Source organism: Staurois parvus, unplaced genomic scaffold (genome assembly GCF_062004578.1).
Source record: "Staurois parvus isolate SC_StPar_1 unplaced genomic scaffold, SC_StPar_1.0 ptg000061l, whole genome shotgun sequence".
Classification (NCBI taxonomy): Eukaryota; Metazoa; Chordata; class Amphibia; order Anura; family Ranidae; genus Staurois; species Staurois parvus.
In genome coordinates, this window is record NW_028317857.1 from 10,934,307 (window position 1) to 10,950,682 (window position 16,376).

Below are 16,376 nucleotides of genomic sequence, written 5' to 3' on the forward strand. Positions count from 1 at the left end.
AATCTTGCAAAATTATACCCCAGTATAGTGCAGGAGTGTCTTGTGAGATTACTCAGTATTTCTCCAGGATCTTCCAGGAAGGACTGTGACTTTGTCCTCACTTAGGCTCCATGGGGCTTAAGTCAGGGGTAAGGTAAGTGTATTTACAGTATTTATTTTCTTTCCTTATAGATGCTTTGTTTTTGCATTATACATTCGGTTGCCTTAAGTCTTGGCGGTCACACTGTACACAGCATAAAGCACAATTTTTGTTTTGTCTTTTGCTGTTTCAGCCTTCAGGTTTCATGAAAAAGCAAGAGTTATATTATAGTTCATTGAAGAGTAGCAGTTCCCACAATTGAACAAACCGTCTGCGATTTTTATCTGAGCTATAAAAAGGTTTTTTCAGATGTTTCTCAGAAGCAACTTTTAGCGACGCCATTGGGTTTTGGAACCTGTGTACTTTAGCAATGGGGATGTATTTATGGAGAACCAATGTTTTTTTTTTTCAGCAGAGTGAAAAAAAATGCCTGTGAATAGTAGCAGTAAAATACATTACACTTAAAGCTGGATTTCAGGCAGAATAAAAAAATACAAAATCAATCAATCAATCAATCTGGAGATGTGTTATTTTTTTTGTAAGCTGAAGTTTTTTTGTTGGGGGTAAAGGTTTACAGCACCAATCACATTAATCGCTTCAATATCAGGCACTTTCACCCCCTTCCTGCCCAGGCCAATTTTCATCTTTCAGCACTGTTGTGCTTTGAATAACATTTGCGCAGTCATACAACAAAATTGTACATGATGAATGGCATTAATTGAAACCATTCATTGTTTACAATTGTCATGTGATATGCTGTTATTGGTCACATTGATCACATGGTACTGGAAGTGGGCTGGTACAGTAATCTGTCATCGACTGTGTCCAGTGGACAAAGATCACGCCCGCAGCCTGGCCGCTGGGCCAAGCGCAAGTCGTGTTCTCAGGAGGACATCTTATGACGTCCACCCAGACTGAGGAAAGTCCCACCCGGTCTATGGTAATATGATTAATTAATATGGCTAATTATGTATATTTGTGTGCATCCCATTAGCCGACAATGGTTGATTCTGATAAAAATATTCATTCAGTTGCTTCTTCACAGCCGCCAAATACCGCCTTAAATCTGAAGTTTTTTTGTTGTTGTTTTTTTTTTAGGGAGGGGGGTACTGGAACAAACACATTAGTTATGTGTATTGCTGTGTATCCCATTACATGCAAGTGGCTGCTTCTGCCGAAAATCTTCCAGCAGTTGCTCCTTAACAGTCTAACAGTCTCCAGATACTGCCGTGAGTGGCTATTCTCCAACACTGTTAAGGTTAACAGAAGCTTCTGCTACTCACAAAATTTGTGCCACCCGCTCACTCCCTTCTGCCCTGTCCCCCATTCATAGATTTTGTCTTACTACTACCACACAACGCACTGTTTTCTGTGAATAGAGGAGGAGGAATTGAGTGACAAGACCCTTCCTCCATTCACACAGCTCGATGCATTGTGTGATAGTAGTAAAACAAATTCTATGAAAGCAGGAGAGGGCACAATGGGGTAAGCGGGTGCTGCAATTTTTGTGAATAGCAGAAGCTTCTGTTAACCTTCACAGCACTGAAGGATAGCCACTCAGGGCAGTATCCGGCGGCTGGGTAAAAGCAACTACAGGATGATTTTTAGCAGAAGCAGCCACTTGCATGTAATGGGATACAAAGCAATACACATAACTAATGAGTTTGTTGAAGAGTCCCCCTCCCCCCAAAAAAAAAATAGACTTCAGCTTTAAATTATTAAGTTTATTTTTTAAAAACAACTAGTGATGGTACCTGCATTTGACTTGATGTCAGCCTCTTATAATCCTCTGTATAACAATACTTAGAATGTGGGAAGGAGGAACAGAACAAAAAGCCATCCTGTTATGCTATGGTGCTCATTCTGATCGAAGGAGAAAGCAAAGTAACAGAGAGATGAGCTCGTCAGTCTGCCGCTTCTCCTTTACTGTCCAGTCACAGTCTGGGGGTAGGACAAGAACTGGTTCAGTAAAGTCAAAATTCCAGTCTGGCTCAGCTAAGTGGCAGAGCTTTCTAAATCTCAGGAACAAATGGACACGATTACAAATCCTTTGGCAAGTAATATATCTCTCATGTATGTATTCAATCCATTTAGCTGTTTTGCTTGGAGTATAGCTCAAACAAATTGTTAAAACCTTGTTGCCATTCCTTCATATTTTCTATTTACACAACAGTCCTTCTAGCCTTGAACCAAGTCAATGGCAGGAAAAATGATTTATCTGAGATCATTGTTCCAGCTACACTGGAAAAGAACTGAATGTGATTTCTGGTTTTTATTTAGTACTTCCAGTGATAGGTACATTTATAAGGATTCTGTAACTATCAGCAGTAGCTTTAGAAGCCCATAAACAATGCGCTCGTTTGTTCCCTTCAGTGGGAAATGTTTATTGCCTCATATAATATGTGTACTCCAAGGATGTAGTTATTGATTGAACAAGAAAAGTTAGTTAGAGGCCTTTCATTTAACGGGTAGATGTATTCTTAGCTTCCAGAACCACTGCTGTGTCTGTAGAGGCAACTGTCCGGCATTACAGAACACCTGTAGCACCAGAGAAAACAGTGATATAAAGGAATTTAATATAGAAGATATATATGCTCTTTTTTTCAACAGTGAAGGTTGTAGTATGTTTAGGGTAATGCCATTAGGACCTACCTCATATAGTTAAAAGTTCACCTATATATACGAGTTCTAATTTTTTCTTACTTCATTAAGAAAAAAACAAACAAAAACATTTTAGCCTTAGGTACACTTTTAAGCAGAACTCTAGTATGCAGCAATCTATATTTTTATATTTTCCTATGTGCCAGCTGAGCCATTTACTGCCCCATTTGTAACCACTTGCCCGCCAGAAATACTGCTACAGGTCATCAAGGCTGCGCAAAATGACGTATATATACATCATTTTGCATTCCCGGGTAGGAGGCGCGCGCACCCTACCTGCCCTGACATTGGCTGCTTCAACTGTCGATCACCGGGTCCCGTCCGGTGATTTCCTGCCGGCACCTGGCACCCAGCGATCGCCGAGTATCACTGGCGGGGGAGATGTCTGTATGTACACAATACAGATCTCTCCCCTGTACAAAGATATGTGCTTACACTGTAAAACACACACACAGTAAAACTGCACACAGTTAACCCTTTGATCGCCCCAGATGTTAACTCCTTCCTGCCCAGTGTCATTAGTACAGTGGCAGTGCTTTTTATTAGCACTGATCACTGTATTAAAACCACTGAGGATGTCAGTGACAGTCAGTTCCCCCCCCCCCCCCATGTCAGAATGCCCACTGCAGTCCGGAAGTCCCGCTATAAGTCACTGATCACTGCCATTACTAGTATAAAATTCCAGTATATATACCGCCATTTGTAAATGCTATAACTTTCATGTAAACCAATTAATTTACACATATTGGGATTTTTTTTGCAAAGACATGTAGCAGAATACATTTTGGCCGAAATTTTATTTTTTAAAATTTTTTTACTGGACATGTTTAAAATATTTGTTTTCCCTTTTTTCATTTATAGCACAAAAAAGCAGAGGCTATCAATAACCACCAAAAGAAAGCTCCATTTGCAGGAAAAAAAAGGACATAAATTTAAGTTGGGTGCAGTGTTGCATGACCGCACAGTTGTCAGTTAAAGTAACGGAGCACCATATCGCAAAAAATGGCCTGGTCAGGAAGGGGGGGTAAATCCTCTGGAGGGCAAATGGTTAATATTTATCTGAGGCTTTCTATCTAAAAGTAAGAGAGAAAAAAAGGTTGCATGACCATCCACGGTCTTGTTCATCATGCTGTACAGTGGCTGCTGGGAGGAGTTAGGTGGAATTAGTTTCTTATCTTGATTGCTCATGCAGATGCTTCTGGCCAGTAAAGACAGCCATAGATGGATTGATTGATGGACAGGTTGGTTGTACTGAAGCTGCTCCATTGACCAGCCTGTTGGATTTTTTTCATGCATATGCTATAGCCACCAGCAGTGATTGTTGATTTTTGCTGGCAGGGAAAGTTCCCAACTGGTAGAACACAATAGTACTGCCGGTGGGATTCCACCATAAACGTAGACCGCGCTGGTGGGGGAATCCCACCTGTGGTACTATTGTGTTCTGCCAGCTGAACACAATAGTACACTGTGTTGACTATGTTGATGGTGGAATCGAACAAATTTCTTTCTTTCCACTCATGGTGGAAGGAACGAAAATTGCATTGCATAATCTGCTGCTTTACTCTCCTAATCCAGCAATAGCGTCCCTAGATAGATTCACACCGGAAAGCCCCATTTTGAGTCCATTTAAGTGTCTTATTTTAACTGAAGCCTTGATGAAGAAGGAGTTTTTTTTCTGGCTCCCAAAATGTGTCGACTGTTTTTTTAGTGTGAACCAATAAATTAATTTGGACTCTTTTATCAATTGGTCTGGCGCTCCTTCCATTGGTGCATTTTGCTTTCTTGTAACCTGCTGGGTATCCACAGGAGGGTAGTCCTGTTTGGTGTGAGCAGCCTAACCTAAGCCAGTGAGCTATATGGATCTTTTTATCTTCTCGCTACTTTGTATTAACACATTATTTTATTTCAAGTACTTATATAGCACCGTCAATTTCACACAGCGCATATATATTGTACATTCACATCAGTCTCTGACCCTTAAGGGGCGTACAATCTAAGGTCTCTAACTCACATTCATACACATATTAGGGCCAATTTAGGAAAACCACACAGGCACAGAGAGAACATGCAAACTCCAGGCAGGTGATGCCGTGGCTGGGATTTGAACCAACGACCCTATTACTGCCAGGCGGAAGTGCTAACCATTTAGCCACTGTGCTGCCCCATGCATTAAAGTTCCAACATCTCTTGGATGCTCTTTTTCTTCATTGGAATTGGAGCTAGCATGTCACTGAAATATTGCCTTCACACTGCATAGCAAAAGATACTAATCTGAGCTACCCACTGACTACCAATGATTGTAGGGATTTTGTTTCTAAGGTGGGGGGTTAAAGTGCCTGGAAGACCTGTGTAAATGCCAGGACTCAATGGACAGAAATATTAATCCTTTGGCAGTCTTTATAAATGTATACCAGCTTTGTATTAGTTGCCTGGATTTCAGCTGCTGTGTTTTGTGTCTCTTGTTCTGAGATGGGCTATTATTGGGTGTTTTCATTTTGGGGACACATGATTACTCTCTAAAATGCTGGTGAGCTACACTATACACATATGTTCCTGCGTTAGGAGCCTCATGTTCAAAACCTTTCAGCACCAGATGGGGGATGGTTGGTATAATTGGCTCCTTTATAGTATTATGAAAAGGACACACTGCAGAGCAGGAAACTTGGAAGTCCAGTTCACAGCAGTGTTAGGTGTTCTGGGACAGGAGGTGATGGGAAAACCTTCTCAACAGACAGGGACAATGATAAAGAGACTTGACAGAGAATTTAACCCTTGTGCAAAAATAAACATTTGAATGGAATTCCACTTTAAGTTTATGACCCAAAATTAAAACTTTAAAGCCTAACTTTAAGTCCTTCTCAATCCTGACCCTTTCTCCATTTGTCAGTGGACAGTCTTTGATGATACATAAAGCTGTACTTATACTGAGATGTGTGAGTGCTGTTCTGTGCAGATATGCTTGCTAGCCTACAGAGTGTGCCATTGACAGCCTGGGCTGATAGGAAGAGGTTGGATTGTGCGGGTGTTATTCATCCTAGAAGTGGGGTAGTGACCAAGGTTGGAGGAGGAAGCAGAGGGCAGCACTAGAGAGTGGAGAAGGTATGTAGTGCATTTGAAACCCTTTTTTAAAAAGCCTAAAAGGTACATTTAATTGAATGTAATAAAATGGGAGATGGACACTAAAGTTTTTGTATAGCCAAAACTTTTTTGTTTTTAGCTTTGAATAGAGCGATAAGGGGTAAAATGCCTGTCAGTTTATTCTTTGCTATCTGTGACCGACTGTGTAGATTTCCTATCACTTCCTGTGTCACAGACGCAATCTATACAAAGTGAGAGAAATTTCTCTCTTAGGCAGAACAGAACTTCTTAGGCAGAGCCTCAGCAAAAAATGAAAAGATAAAACTGGTTAGCCAAAAGATAAACAAAAAAATCAGCTTTACTTCAAAACTAAGCTTCAATCCAGAGAATTCCCCTACATTTCTTTTTCTGCCACTAGATGTCCTTAGTCTGATAGCCAACATAATTTCACCCACTTCCTGTGAGCCCAAGTCATTTTGCATCTATTTTAGCCTATGACTAGACAGTGCAAGAAGAGGCAGCACAGTGAAGAGCTTATCTCTTTGTCATTCTGCTTTCTTATTTATTAACATGTCTCCTGTGGGCATATTTATATAAAAAAATACATTTAACGATGTATTAATAATTACAGAGCTGTATTAATTTATGTCTTCCATATCTGCCTAGAGTACATTTTAAGCTAAGGATTAATGTGATTTTAATTGATTTTTTTCATAAAAGTAAAGAAAAAAAAAGTTTTTCTGTTTTACAGGTTTAGACCTGAGGCAAGCACAGGTCATCGCCCTATCTTCCGGGACCAAATGTATCAGCGGAGAATATCTCAATGACCAAGGCCTGGTGGTCAATGACTGCCATGCAGAAGTTGTAGTAAGAAGGGCCTTCATCCACTTCCTCTACACTCAGCTGGAGCTCCATCTGAGGTAAATTGAAATCTGCTGACAACAAGACATGTTATATGATCTACAGTGGGACAAGTCTGTCCTCTAGATGTCTGATCCACACTTCTTTCATGAAGCTATTTATTTGTTCTCCGGTTTTGAGTGACCAACGCACGGAGGAAGTAGGCAAAGCAATTTAATACGCTTTCATCTTTCAGTGTTTGGTCCATGAAAGCAGTTTGCCTTTCATGAGGAATTAGATTAGTGCAAGTCGAGGGACACTTTTAGATATTTGTTTACATAATTCATGAAGAACTTAGAAATGAACTGACTGAACGCTTGATAGAAAACTAGATTTGCCTTCTCCTGTGGTGACGAGATTTAGGCTATTTACTTTTTGCTCTGTACTGAAAACGTCCTTGTGTTTCAGATGTAGTAAAGCTATTACAAACTTATAGAGAAAAATCATCCACAGGCTAGTAACCGGCATTTAAACACGGTTTCTAAGAATTTTAATTTCTCTTTTTGGGAGTTGGGAAATGTCTCAGTGTGAATATAAAAATAAGGTTTTGCCTTTCCTTCTTAAAGTAGGATTCCGAGATATCCCTTACTAAGCCTATAAATGATCCACCCCTTCCCCCATCATCTATGCTGACTAACCTGTATAAGAAAGATGTGTATACTTACCTATTTTCAGCCCGCTATGGTTTGGTCATGTGATCCTCTATGTCACCCAGCAGTGGCTGCAGGGAAGAGGAGCGAATGCTCAACTGGCTGGTAATGCCTGGGAACAATGGCGTCACCCAAAAGCTTCTAAGGCCCCTCCTATGCTGGTGCTCTCTTCTTTCTCCTGCAGCCACTGCCAGCTGCCAGCCACATGTTAGTCAGCATTGGTGTTAGCAGGGGAGAGGGAGCATTTTTAAGATTAGTTAGGTATAGCCTGAAATTCCACTTTAAGGTCGGCATACAAGTAATAATACTATCATATGGTTCTTCAATGAATTGCACAGCATTGGGCAGTTATCGAAAGGGGATGTGTTTCATTATCTACCAATTTTAGTGTAATTGACTGATTATAATGAAATTAGTACGATCCACTATGTGTATGATCTGTCATTTTTTTAGGATATTGTGAGGAATGTGGTGTTTCTACCAATACATTGATCAATATCTCACCATATGAAAAATGAATTCTTTGGCCACCTCTAATTACAGTTCAATCAAATATGATTGGAGTGGCAGAACACTGTGGTATGTGTATGGTGGATCATTTGATCAGCGTGTTTAAGATTTTCTGATAATAAATCGATTGGATATGGAAAATCAGTGAGTGTATAGTCACTTCTACAGGATTCACGATTGGCTTAATATATCAATTCTACGTGTGTTTTATCTGACAGTAAAATGAGTTAACCCCTTCATTGCCAAGTCCAAATGTAAAATGACCATTAAAAATGCAAAACACAGCTCAAGTGTTGAAATAATACAAAATTGCCATGTTTTCAGTCCATACGGCAATCACCAGATGGTCTCAAAAGGTGTGAAATCCCAGAGCTCAGCTTTAATGATTAACAGTCTAATGAGAGTATTTTTCCATATTGCTTCTTCTCAGCCTTTAAGCATTAAACTGTTATTTAAGCCAAAACTGATATTTGATAAATGTTGGGCAGTTGCTGACAAGCTCAACTGAAAAGAGATAAAATTGCTAGAGGTGCACAATCCCAAACTTTCTCCTCAAAACACGTTTCCCAAGATCCATTGCGTTTCAACACTAGTAGGAGGAGATCCGAGTGGTATCCTGATGGAAGAAGCTTTCTCAAGCATCTGGCATAGCATTTACCAGCACACCTCTGGAGTCCCCTCTGGACACAGGGACTTTCCACACTCAGTGCTGGTCATCCTCCCACAGTTATGAGTGAATTACATATTGTTTTAATTTTTACTCACCAATAAGACATCACAGTATGAGGCTGTCGGTGCCCCTCTCCTTTTCTTGTCTTGCTAAAAAGCTCTGTCCAGTGAATAATACAATTTTCTCCAACCCAGCTGCAGCTCTTCAATAATATCAAAATTAAACCTTGATAGAGACAAATAAAATAACATTGTGATGTTATTTTTAAACGAAAACCTGTGCTTCTTTTATTTCTCATAAAAGACACTATAGAGCAGTCATTCTGGAGGATCCCTAGGTTTCCTCCAAAAGTTGTTAAAGGTTCCATGAGCTGTGGCTGTCTGACCTTTCATCTGATGGTATCTGCATAGATCTGGGTCCCATGACCCTTGGCAGAGTCAGTGGCATGACACAAATTATCTTTTTTATATGTCTCTAAAGGTGGCATTCTGACCACTGCTGTAAGAAGCATTTAACTTGGATGCATTGATTTTTTTTAGCAGGAGTTCCCTGACACTCAAAAATCATTTTAAGGGTTCCTCGAGTGTAAAGAAGTTGAGAAAAGCTGCTATAGAGGAACCACAACCAGCAGAATTCAGAGTTGATCAGAAACTTATATGATCATGTCAGTATCCAAAGGTGGAGTTTCTATAATAATATTAATGTAGCACAGACCCGGGACTGGTATTCCCTGATAGGCACACAGCATCCAGGCACACAGTAGTTCATAGTCCATAAAGTAAGGAAACAGACTGTGCTTATCTTTTTTTCATAGTGTATTTACTGATTAAATCTTCCATGGGGTTAGAGTGAGCCTTATGATTAGGGGCGGACTGACAACTCATGGGGCCCCCGGGCAATAGGGGATCATGGGGCCCCTGTGTCCTTGCCCAAACTCAAAAAAGCCTATGAAAAAGGTACCAGGGGCATCTCATGGGGCCCCCTACTGACCCCGGACCCTCGGGCAGTGCCCGAGTTTCCAAATGGTCAGTCCGCCCCTGCTTATGATACTTCAAAACTTTTAACAAACTCTAATGGAGGTCTCTAAATCTGCTCTGCTCCTTTAGGGCGAAAACCACCTTCTTGAATGTGAACGTAACTAGATTACAAACAGGAACTCCTTAACAGGAGTATAATCCTGGATGTACAGCTCTAAGCCTTCCCAATTAGGGCTATGAAATGTCTCTAAAATCTGCATGGCAGGCCCTCACTGTACCCTGTACAATGTGTTGCCACTTGCATCTCAGTTGAGAATTCTGTATGCTTTCAGGAGGCAAGACCAGAGGTCCACCAGCCCAAGCAGGAGCTTGGACCCCAAAAGGATTTCTTCGGTGATGCGGGTAGCCTGACAGGGATACAGCAGCCATCAGGATGAGTCCTACTTCCCCAGAAACAAGAGGAAGCTGTTCCAGACCCCTGCCTATTTATACCCCTCTCAGCTCCTGCTGGTTACACACTCTCTTGACCACTGATTGGCTGAAGATGCACGAATATGCAGACCAGGGTCAAAGCTCTTCCTCCCACTGATTACACAATTGCCAAAAACTAAATTTACCTAACACTTGTAGTCTACTGAGGGGCACGACAATAAAATTATTATTTGAGGAATTCAGCCACAATAGAAAAGCTTCATCAAAATGACCTATAGCAAAGGGTAAACACTACTAAACAATGGCTTGGCAATCTCGCCACTGAAAGAGATATACATAACTGATGGTTGATTCATCCGCTATCAGTTTAGTGTGGTGCAGGTCTTTAAAATACTCTACATTTTGCTTCATTTTGGTTTTATTCAATACTTGTGTTTTTTTTTTACTCTGACTGTGAGCTATGTAACTTTAAAAAATAACTCCATCTTCTTAACTGCATTGATTTAGTGAACTAGGACAGTGTAACCATCAACTTTCCAACTTATGATATCACTTGTTTTGTATCCTTATGAACAAGCTATTAAAATATCTTTTGTGTCCAGTGAGACCATAGCAACAGAGAAGGCTAAAGTACTAGCCGTCAACCTGAAAGGTCCATTTGTGAACCTCTCCACCTCTTGTTTCCTCGTTGCACCATTGAAAATATCAATATAATGTTTTTATCTGTGTGAAAAAGCCTTCATGTTTAGCATTTTATTGTATTTTGTGAGCTATTTGGACATGAAAGGTGTTATTATTAATACACGGATAGTGTGAGGTCATTGTCTATTGACACACTGCTTTGATTCAAACTCATTAAAAAAGTCTATTTGAATAAATGTGTCTGTTTTTTCACAGCAAGCATAGAAGTGACTTGGAAAGGTCTGTTTTCATCAGGTTAAAAGAAGGAGGTTTTCGGCTGAAAGATAACATTCTTTTCCACCTGTATATTAGTACGTCACCGTGTGGAGATGCTCGACTTAACTCTCCCTATGAAATCACATCTGATTGTAAGTTTTTTCTATTATGGAATATTATTTTGGAAATGTGGTGCCGATAAATAAAAGGGAGTGTACAGTGTGTTTGTACTGTATATACAATAAGTGAAGGACAATAAAATAAAGATGAAAAAAAGTCTGTATTTATTTTTTAGTCAGGTAAGTGTGAAATGTTGCTCATGTTTACCACTTGCATCCAGCAGGTGGCATTAACATGTTTGCTCTACATGTCTTCTGAGGAATTGTAGTGTTATGCTATGCCATGCTAAATCAATAACCTGGAACAAGCACACAGAAATGAAAGTCAGGGTGAAAAGTCCTTATTTACATGTTTGTGCTGAACCAGTGACCCAGAAAGCATTGAAACCGTCAAATCAGTTGTCCAGGCAACTAGCATTTTCACAATTTAGCAGTGGCATCCTCCATGTTCTGTAAGTACAGGTTTCCTTTAAAAACATCAGTTGCAATCCTAATCCCTAAGAAAAAAAATATTTTAACTCAAAGTCTAATTTAATTTAATATAGCTTGAAAAATAATTTTGCTCAATTTATTATATTTTCCATCTTTTCATGTTGATTGCAATATATTGCATATTGTTGAACATCTGTTTTGCTGAGTTAAGTAATACAGCGGGCAAGCTCGATTAAGTTTAAAGAAAACACAAAACAGCTAATCCCCACAGCTATGGTTTCAGTATGCTCCTAGAATTTCCCTCCAGAGTTTAACTGTTACCACTGGTAATAAAAGAAGAGCAGCAAGATTTAATAAAACAGTGCCTGGAAGCACTGACACCCAAGTGCAAGGTGAGTTTCACTGCTCATTCGGACAATTACACTGTGCTGAACCCCACTAGGTTTAAATTGTATCTAAAACCAATACTATATTTAGTTTTGGAGAGAATAGGGAAGGATTGCAACCTTCTTCAAATTTTAGTGCATGTTTGCACCCCTGCTGGGGAGATTTAAAGTGGTTCTAAAGTCAAAAAGGGTTTTTTCCTTACTGTGGGGCCTCATAAGGGTTCCTGATGAAGTAAGGTGAGGATAAGATTGTAGACCCAAATCCACAATCTACTCACTACTGGACACGTCCACCATATGTGGACCATTGAGCCTTCCTGAGGAAAGCCCCAAAAAGAGGTAGAGGAGTAATTCGGTATAAACTGAGCCAGGTGGGCTGGGGAACCAGCGATACAAACGTTTGTAGGTGTTTTCAAAGATCTGTACTTTTTTAGAACATTTAGCGATTGATTGGAGAATACTTCGCCAATCCTCTGGGTCAAGTGACTCTCCTATTTCTATTTCCCATTGTACTGGGGGCTTCTTAGGGGAAAGTATAGAGAATTGTAGCAAAGAAAATAAGGCCCGTGGAGTATGGGTGTGACTTGGAGATGCTTTCAAATTGAATGAAGTACCTGAGTTGCAAGTATCGGAAATTTTCCTGTAATGGGATATCATAAGGGGAGCAAAGGGTATCAAAAGGTATTATCTTTGTGGGGGTTAGAAGGGACAAACCCATGGTCTGAGCATGGATGTATATATTTTACTGATGTTTTAATAAAGTTTCCATGAGATAGTGCGCTAGGCTGGTGTGCCCTCTCTCATTTGTGTTTTAAAGTTAATATTAGGAAAAACCAGTCTTTATAGGGCAGCAAGGTCTGGATCATCTCTAGTCTGTATGGATAGGGAGTGCACATGAAGAATAGCTAATAGTCCACCACACTGATGTGCAGGAGGTGTACTGTAGTTCCTATGGCCATTGTACAAGTGCTAATGAATGCAGATTGCTGTTGCTTTATTGACTGTTCATTTACAACTGAAAATGCAAGAATGTGCTGTTCCTTCAGCTTCTGTGCCCAACCCCTGGCCCCAGCCACAGGGTTATAACCCCTGTAATTTTTTTTTTTTGCCACTTGTGTCCCATTGGGGAGATTTCCCTTTACCACTTGCCACAGGGCGGCACGGCTGCGCAAAATCACATATAAATATACGTGATTTGGAATTCTGGGTAGGGGGCACATGCGCATGCCACCCTACCCATGCTGCTATTGGCGGCTGGGGATGTCAATCACTCGGTGATCGGCGCCAAAGCTGAGAGGGGAGAGATCTGTGTGTAAACAATTTTTGCCTTACCCGCACCACTATTGGCGGCTGGGGATGACAATCACTTGGTGATAGTCAGCAAAACTTAAGAGGGGAGAGATCTGTGTGTAAACAACACAGGTGTCTCTCCTTTCAGCATGGACATGCTGCTGTGTATCTCTCTGAACTGCAGAGAGATACAAAGCAACATGTCTCCTAAGTAAAACAGCACACAGCATACAATGTAAAACACACAGCTCACAGTTAACCCTTTGATCGCCTCAGATGTTAACCCCTTCCTGCCCAGTGTAATTATTACAATGTCAGTGCTTTTTATTAGTACTGATCACTGTATTAGTGTCACTGGGATTGTCAGTGGCAGTTAGTCAGTTCCCACCCGATGTCAGAATGCCCGCCGCAGTCACACAGTCCCGCTATAAGTCGCTGATCGTCGCCATTACTAGTATGAAAAAATAAAAATAAAATTTCCAGTATATATACTGCCATTTGTAGATGCTGTAACTTTCACGTAAGCCAATTATTGGAATTTTTTTAGCAAAGACATGTAGCAGAATACATTTTGGCCTAAATTTATAAAAAAAATGTATTTAAAAAATGTTTTTATTTGATATGTTTTATAGCAAACAGTCAAAAATATTGTTTTTCTTTTGAAAATTGTCAGTCTGTTTTTGATTATAGTGCAAAAAAACAAAAAACACAGAGGTGATCAAATACCACCAAAAGAAAGCTCTATTTGTGGGGGGAAAAAATTACATAAATTTAATTTATGTACAGCGTTGTATGACCGTGTAATTGTCAGTTAAAATAACACGCACCGTATCACAAAAAATGGCCTGGTCAGAAAGGGGGGGATAAATCCTCTGGAGGGCAAGTGGTTAACCTACTATCCCATAATCAAAACCGGAAGTGAAAGGAAATCCTTGCAAATTAAGGGAATCTCTTGGGAGCCCCCAGGTCACAAGAATTAGTGCCCCCATCGGAAAGGTTCCCCTCTATTAATGTTCTGGGGACAACCCAGAATTTGGCATTTTCTTTTACTTTCACTTTCAATGATAATGGTAAACAGCTCAAATAGAGAGGGTGAATCTCCCTCATAGAGGCAGAGGTAGCATTAAAAACCAAACAAGTATTCTAATCCATCTGTGCTCTCCAAAACAAAACAAAAAAAAGTTTTGCCTTTGGTTATACTGTAAGGCAGTGAGCTCCAATCTGTGGCCCTTATTGCGTTTACCTGGCACTTGGGGCACTATTCCACCATGATTCCTTCCATTCAAACCAATGATGGTGCATTGCTTATGCCAACTGATGCCAGGGCATTTTTTCCAACCACTGGTCACAGTCCGGCCCTCCTAAAGTCTGAAGCACAGTAAACTGGCCCTTTGCTTAGAAAGTTTGCAGACCCCTGCTTTAACTGCCTCCGGCCCGCCATACAAGGAAATGACAGGCGGACAGTGGCTCTCTCATGCTGGGAGGACATCATATGACATCCTCCCAGTCTAGCTGTGCATGCACACCCCCCGGGAGCGCACTGTGTGGTGATCGGTGGTGCACTGTGTCCCTGGGACACAGAGGATCACCGATCGCAGTAAAGAGTTGATGGCATAGGCTCTACCATGTGATCATCTGTGTCCAATCACAGCTGATTGCATGCAAATAGGAAATGCCAGTTATCGGCAGTCCACTCTTCACATTGACAGCGCGTGAGGAGAGGAGAGCAGGTAAGCGGCATTCCTCAGAGGGGACATCTACACTAATCGTCAGTGGACTGATGATCAGTGTAGCCCCATCAGTGCTGCCTTTCAGTGCCCATAATTGCCACCTGTCAGTGCCCATCAATACAACATACCAGTGCCCATCAGTGCACATCAATGCCACATATCAGTGCCCATCAGTGCCGCCTATCAGTGCCAGTCAGTGCTGCCTATCAGTGTCCATCATTTCTACCATTCAGTGCCCATCAGTGCCGCCTATCAGTGCCCATCAGTGCTGCCTAACAGTTCCAATCAGTGGTTCCTATCAGTGCCAGTCAGTGCCATATATGATTGCTGCCTGTTAATGCCCACCAGTGATGCCTGTCAATGCCTATCAGGGTCCACCAGTGCAGCCTATCAGTGCCCATCACTGCAGCCTCATTAGCGCACATCAGTGAAGGAGAAAAAATTACTTATTTACAATATTTCATAACAAAAACTAAAAAAAAAAATTTTTTCAAAAGTTTCAGTATTCTTTAGTTTGTTTAGCAAAAGTAATATTTAATTTAATATATAAAAAAGTAAATACCACCAAAAGAAATCTCTATCTGTCTAAAACAAAATGCTAAAAAAAAATTTGGGGGGGGTACAGTGTTGCATGACCGCACAATTGTCATTCAAAGTGTGACAGCGCTGAAAATTGTCCTGGGCAGGAAGGGGTTATAAGTACCGAGCAGGCAAGTGGTTAGGGTAACACCATGCCTACGAGTTTTTCATGCTATCCTCAGACTGAATTGCCTAGGATTGTGACAAGTTTACTTTAGTAAAAAGCAATCTGTCAGTTAGCATTTAGCAAATATGTGTGCCGTAATATCGGGATTTAGTAACAATTGAAAGAAAAAAGTACTAAGTAGTCATTAGTATCTGTTTTATGATGTCTCGTTTATTAGTTTAGTTATTTTTATGCCGCGCTATTCAGTACAATTGTAAAGCCAAGACTATGCGGTTTGTAGTCATGGTAACAACACTCACCGCTCTCCAGTATATGCAGCCAGAAGGTTAATGCAATATTATATTAGAGTTGCATGTCTCATTACAGTTTAAACACATAAGTGAATCACAGAAACTTGTATTCAGACTGATTTGATAGAATAATTACTATAAAAACGTACAACTTAGTCTTGCCATTTCCGTGACTCATTTGATATTTTCAAAATGAGGTTTTATTTAGATGGATATTTACAGGACAGTTTAACAAAAGAATAAAAGAAAAAGATCCACATTTATCCTTAATATGCAGAAGATGGCATTTTCATTTCATGTCTTCATTTCTGCTTTTTATTTAAAGTTAAGAAAGTGCTGCATTTCTCGATTTCATTATCAGTGCTGTATTTAAAGTAAAACTAAGGCCAAATCTTTTTTTTATTAATTTGTATAAAGTAAGAGAAAGTTATAACTCCTGGCGGGATGTTTTTTGCCATCTGTGTCTATTTTGGGAGATTTCTCTTCACTTCCTGTCCCATAGTCCAAAGTGAGGGAATCCCTGGTTGTCACCTAAACTATTGGAAGATTTCCCATCTATACAGGTTTCG

General features: G+C 40.4%; 1 protein-coding gene across 1 annotated transcript in view; it reads left to right on the forward strand.

Annotated features, from left to right (window-relative positions):
• Positions 1–16,376, forward strand: part of ADARB2 (adenosine deaminase RNA specific B2 (inactive)) — a 748,635-nt gene that overhangs the window by 641,227 nt on the left and 91,032 nt on the right. Inside the window, exons 6-7 of the mRNA XM_089668727.1 lie at positions 6,570–6,738; positions 10,855–11,006. Of these exons, the coding sequence (XP_089524853.1) occupies positions 6,570–6,738; positions 10,855–11,006 (321 nt within the window). The remainder of the gene's footprint in view (positions 1–6,569; positions 6,739–10,854; positions 11,007–16,376) is intronic.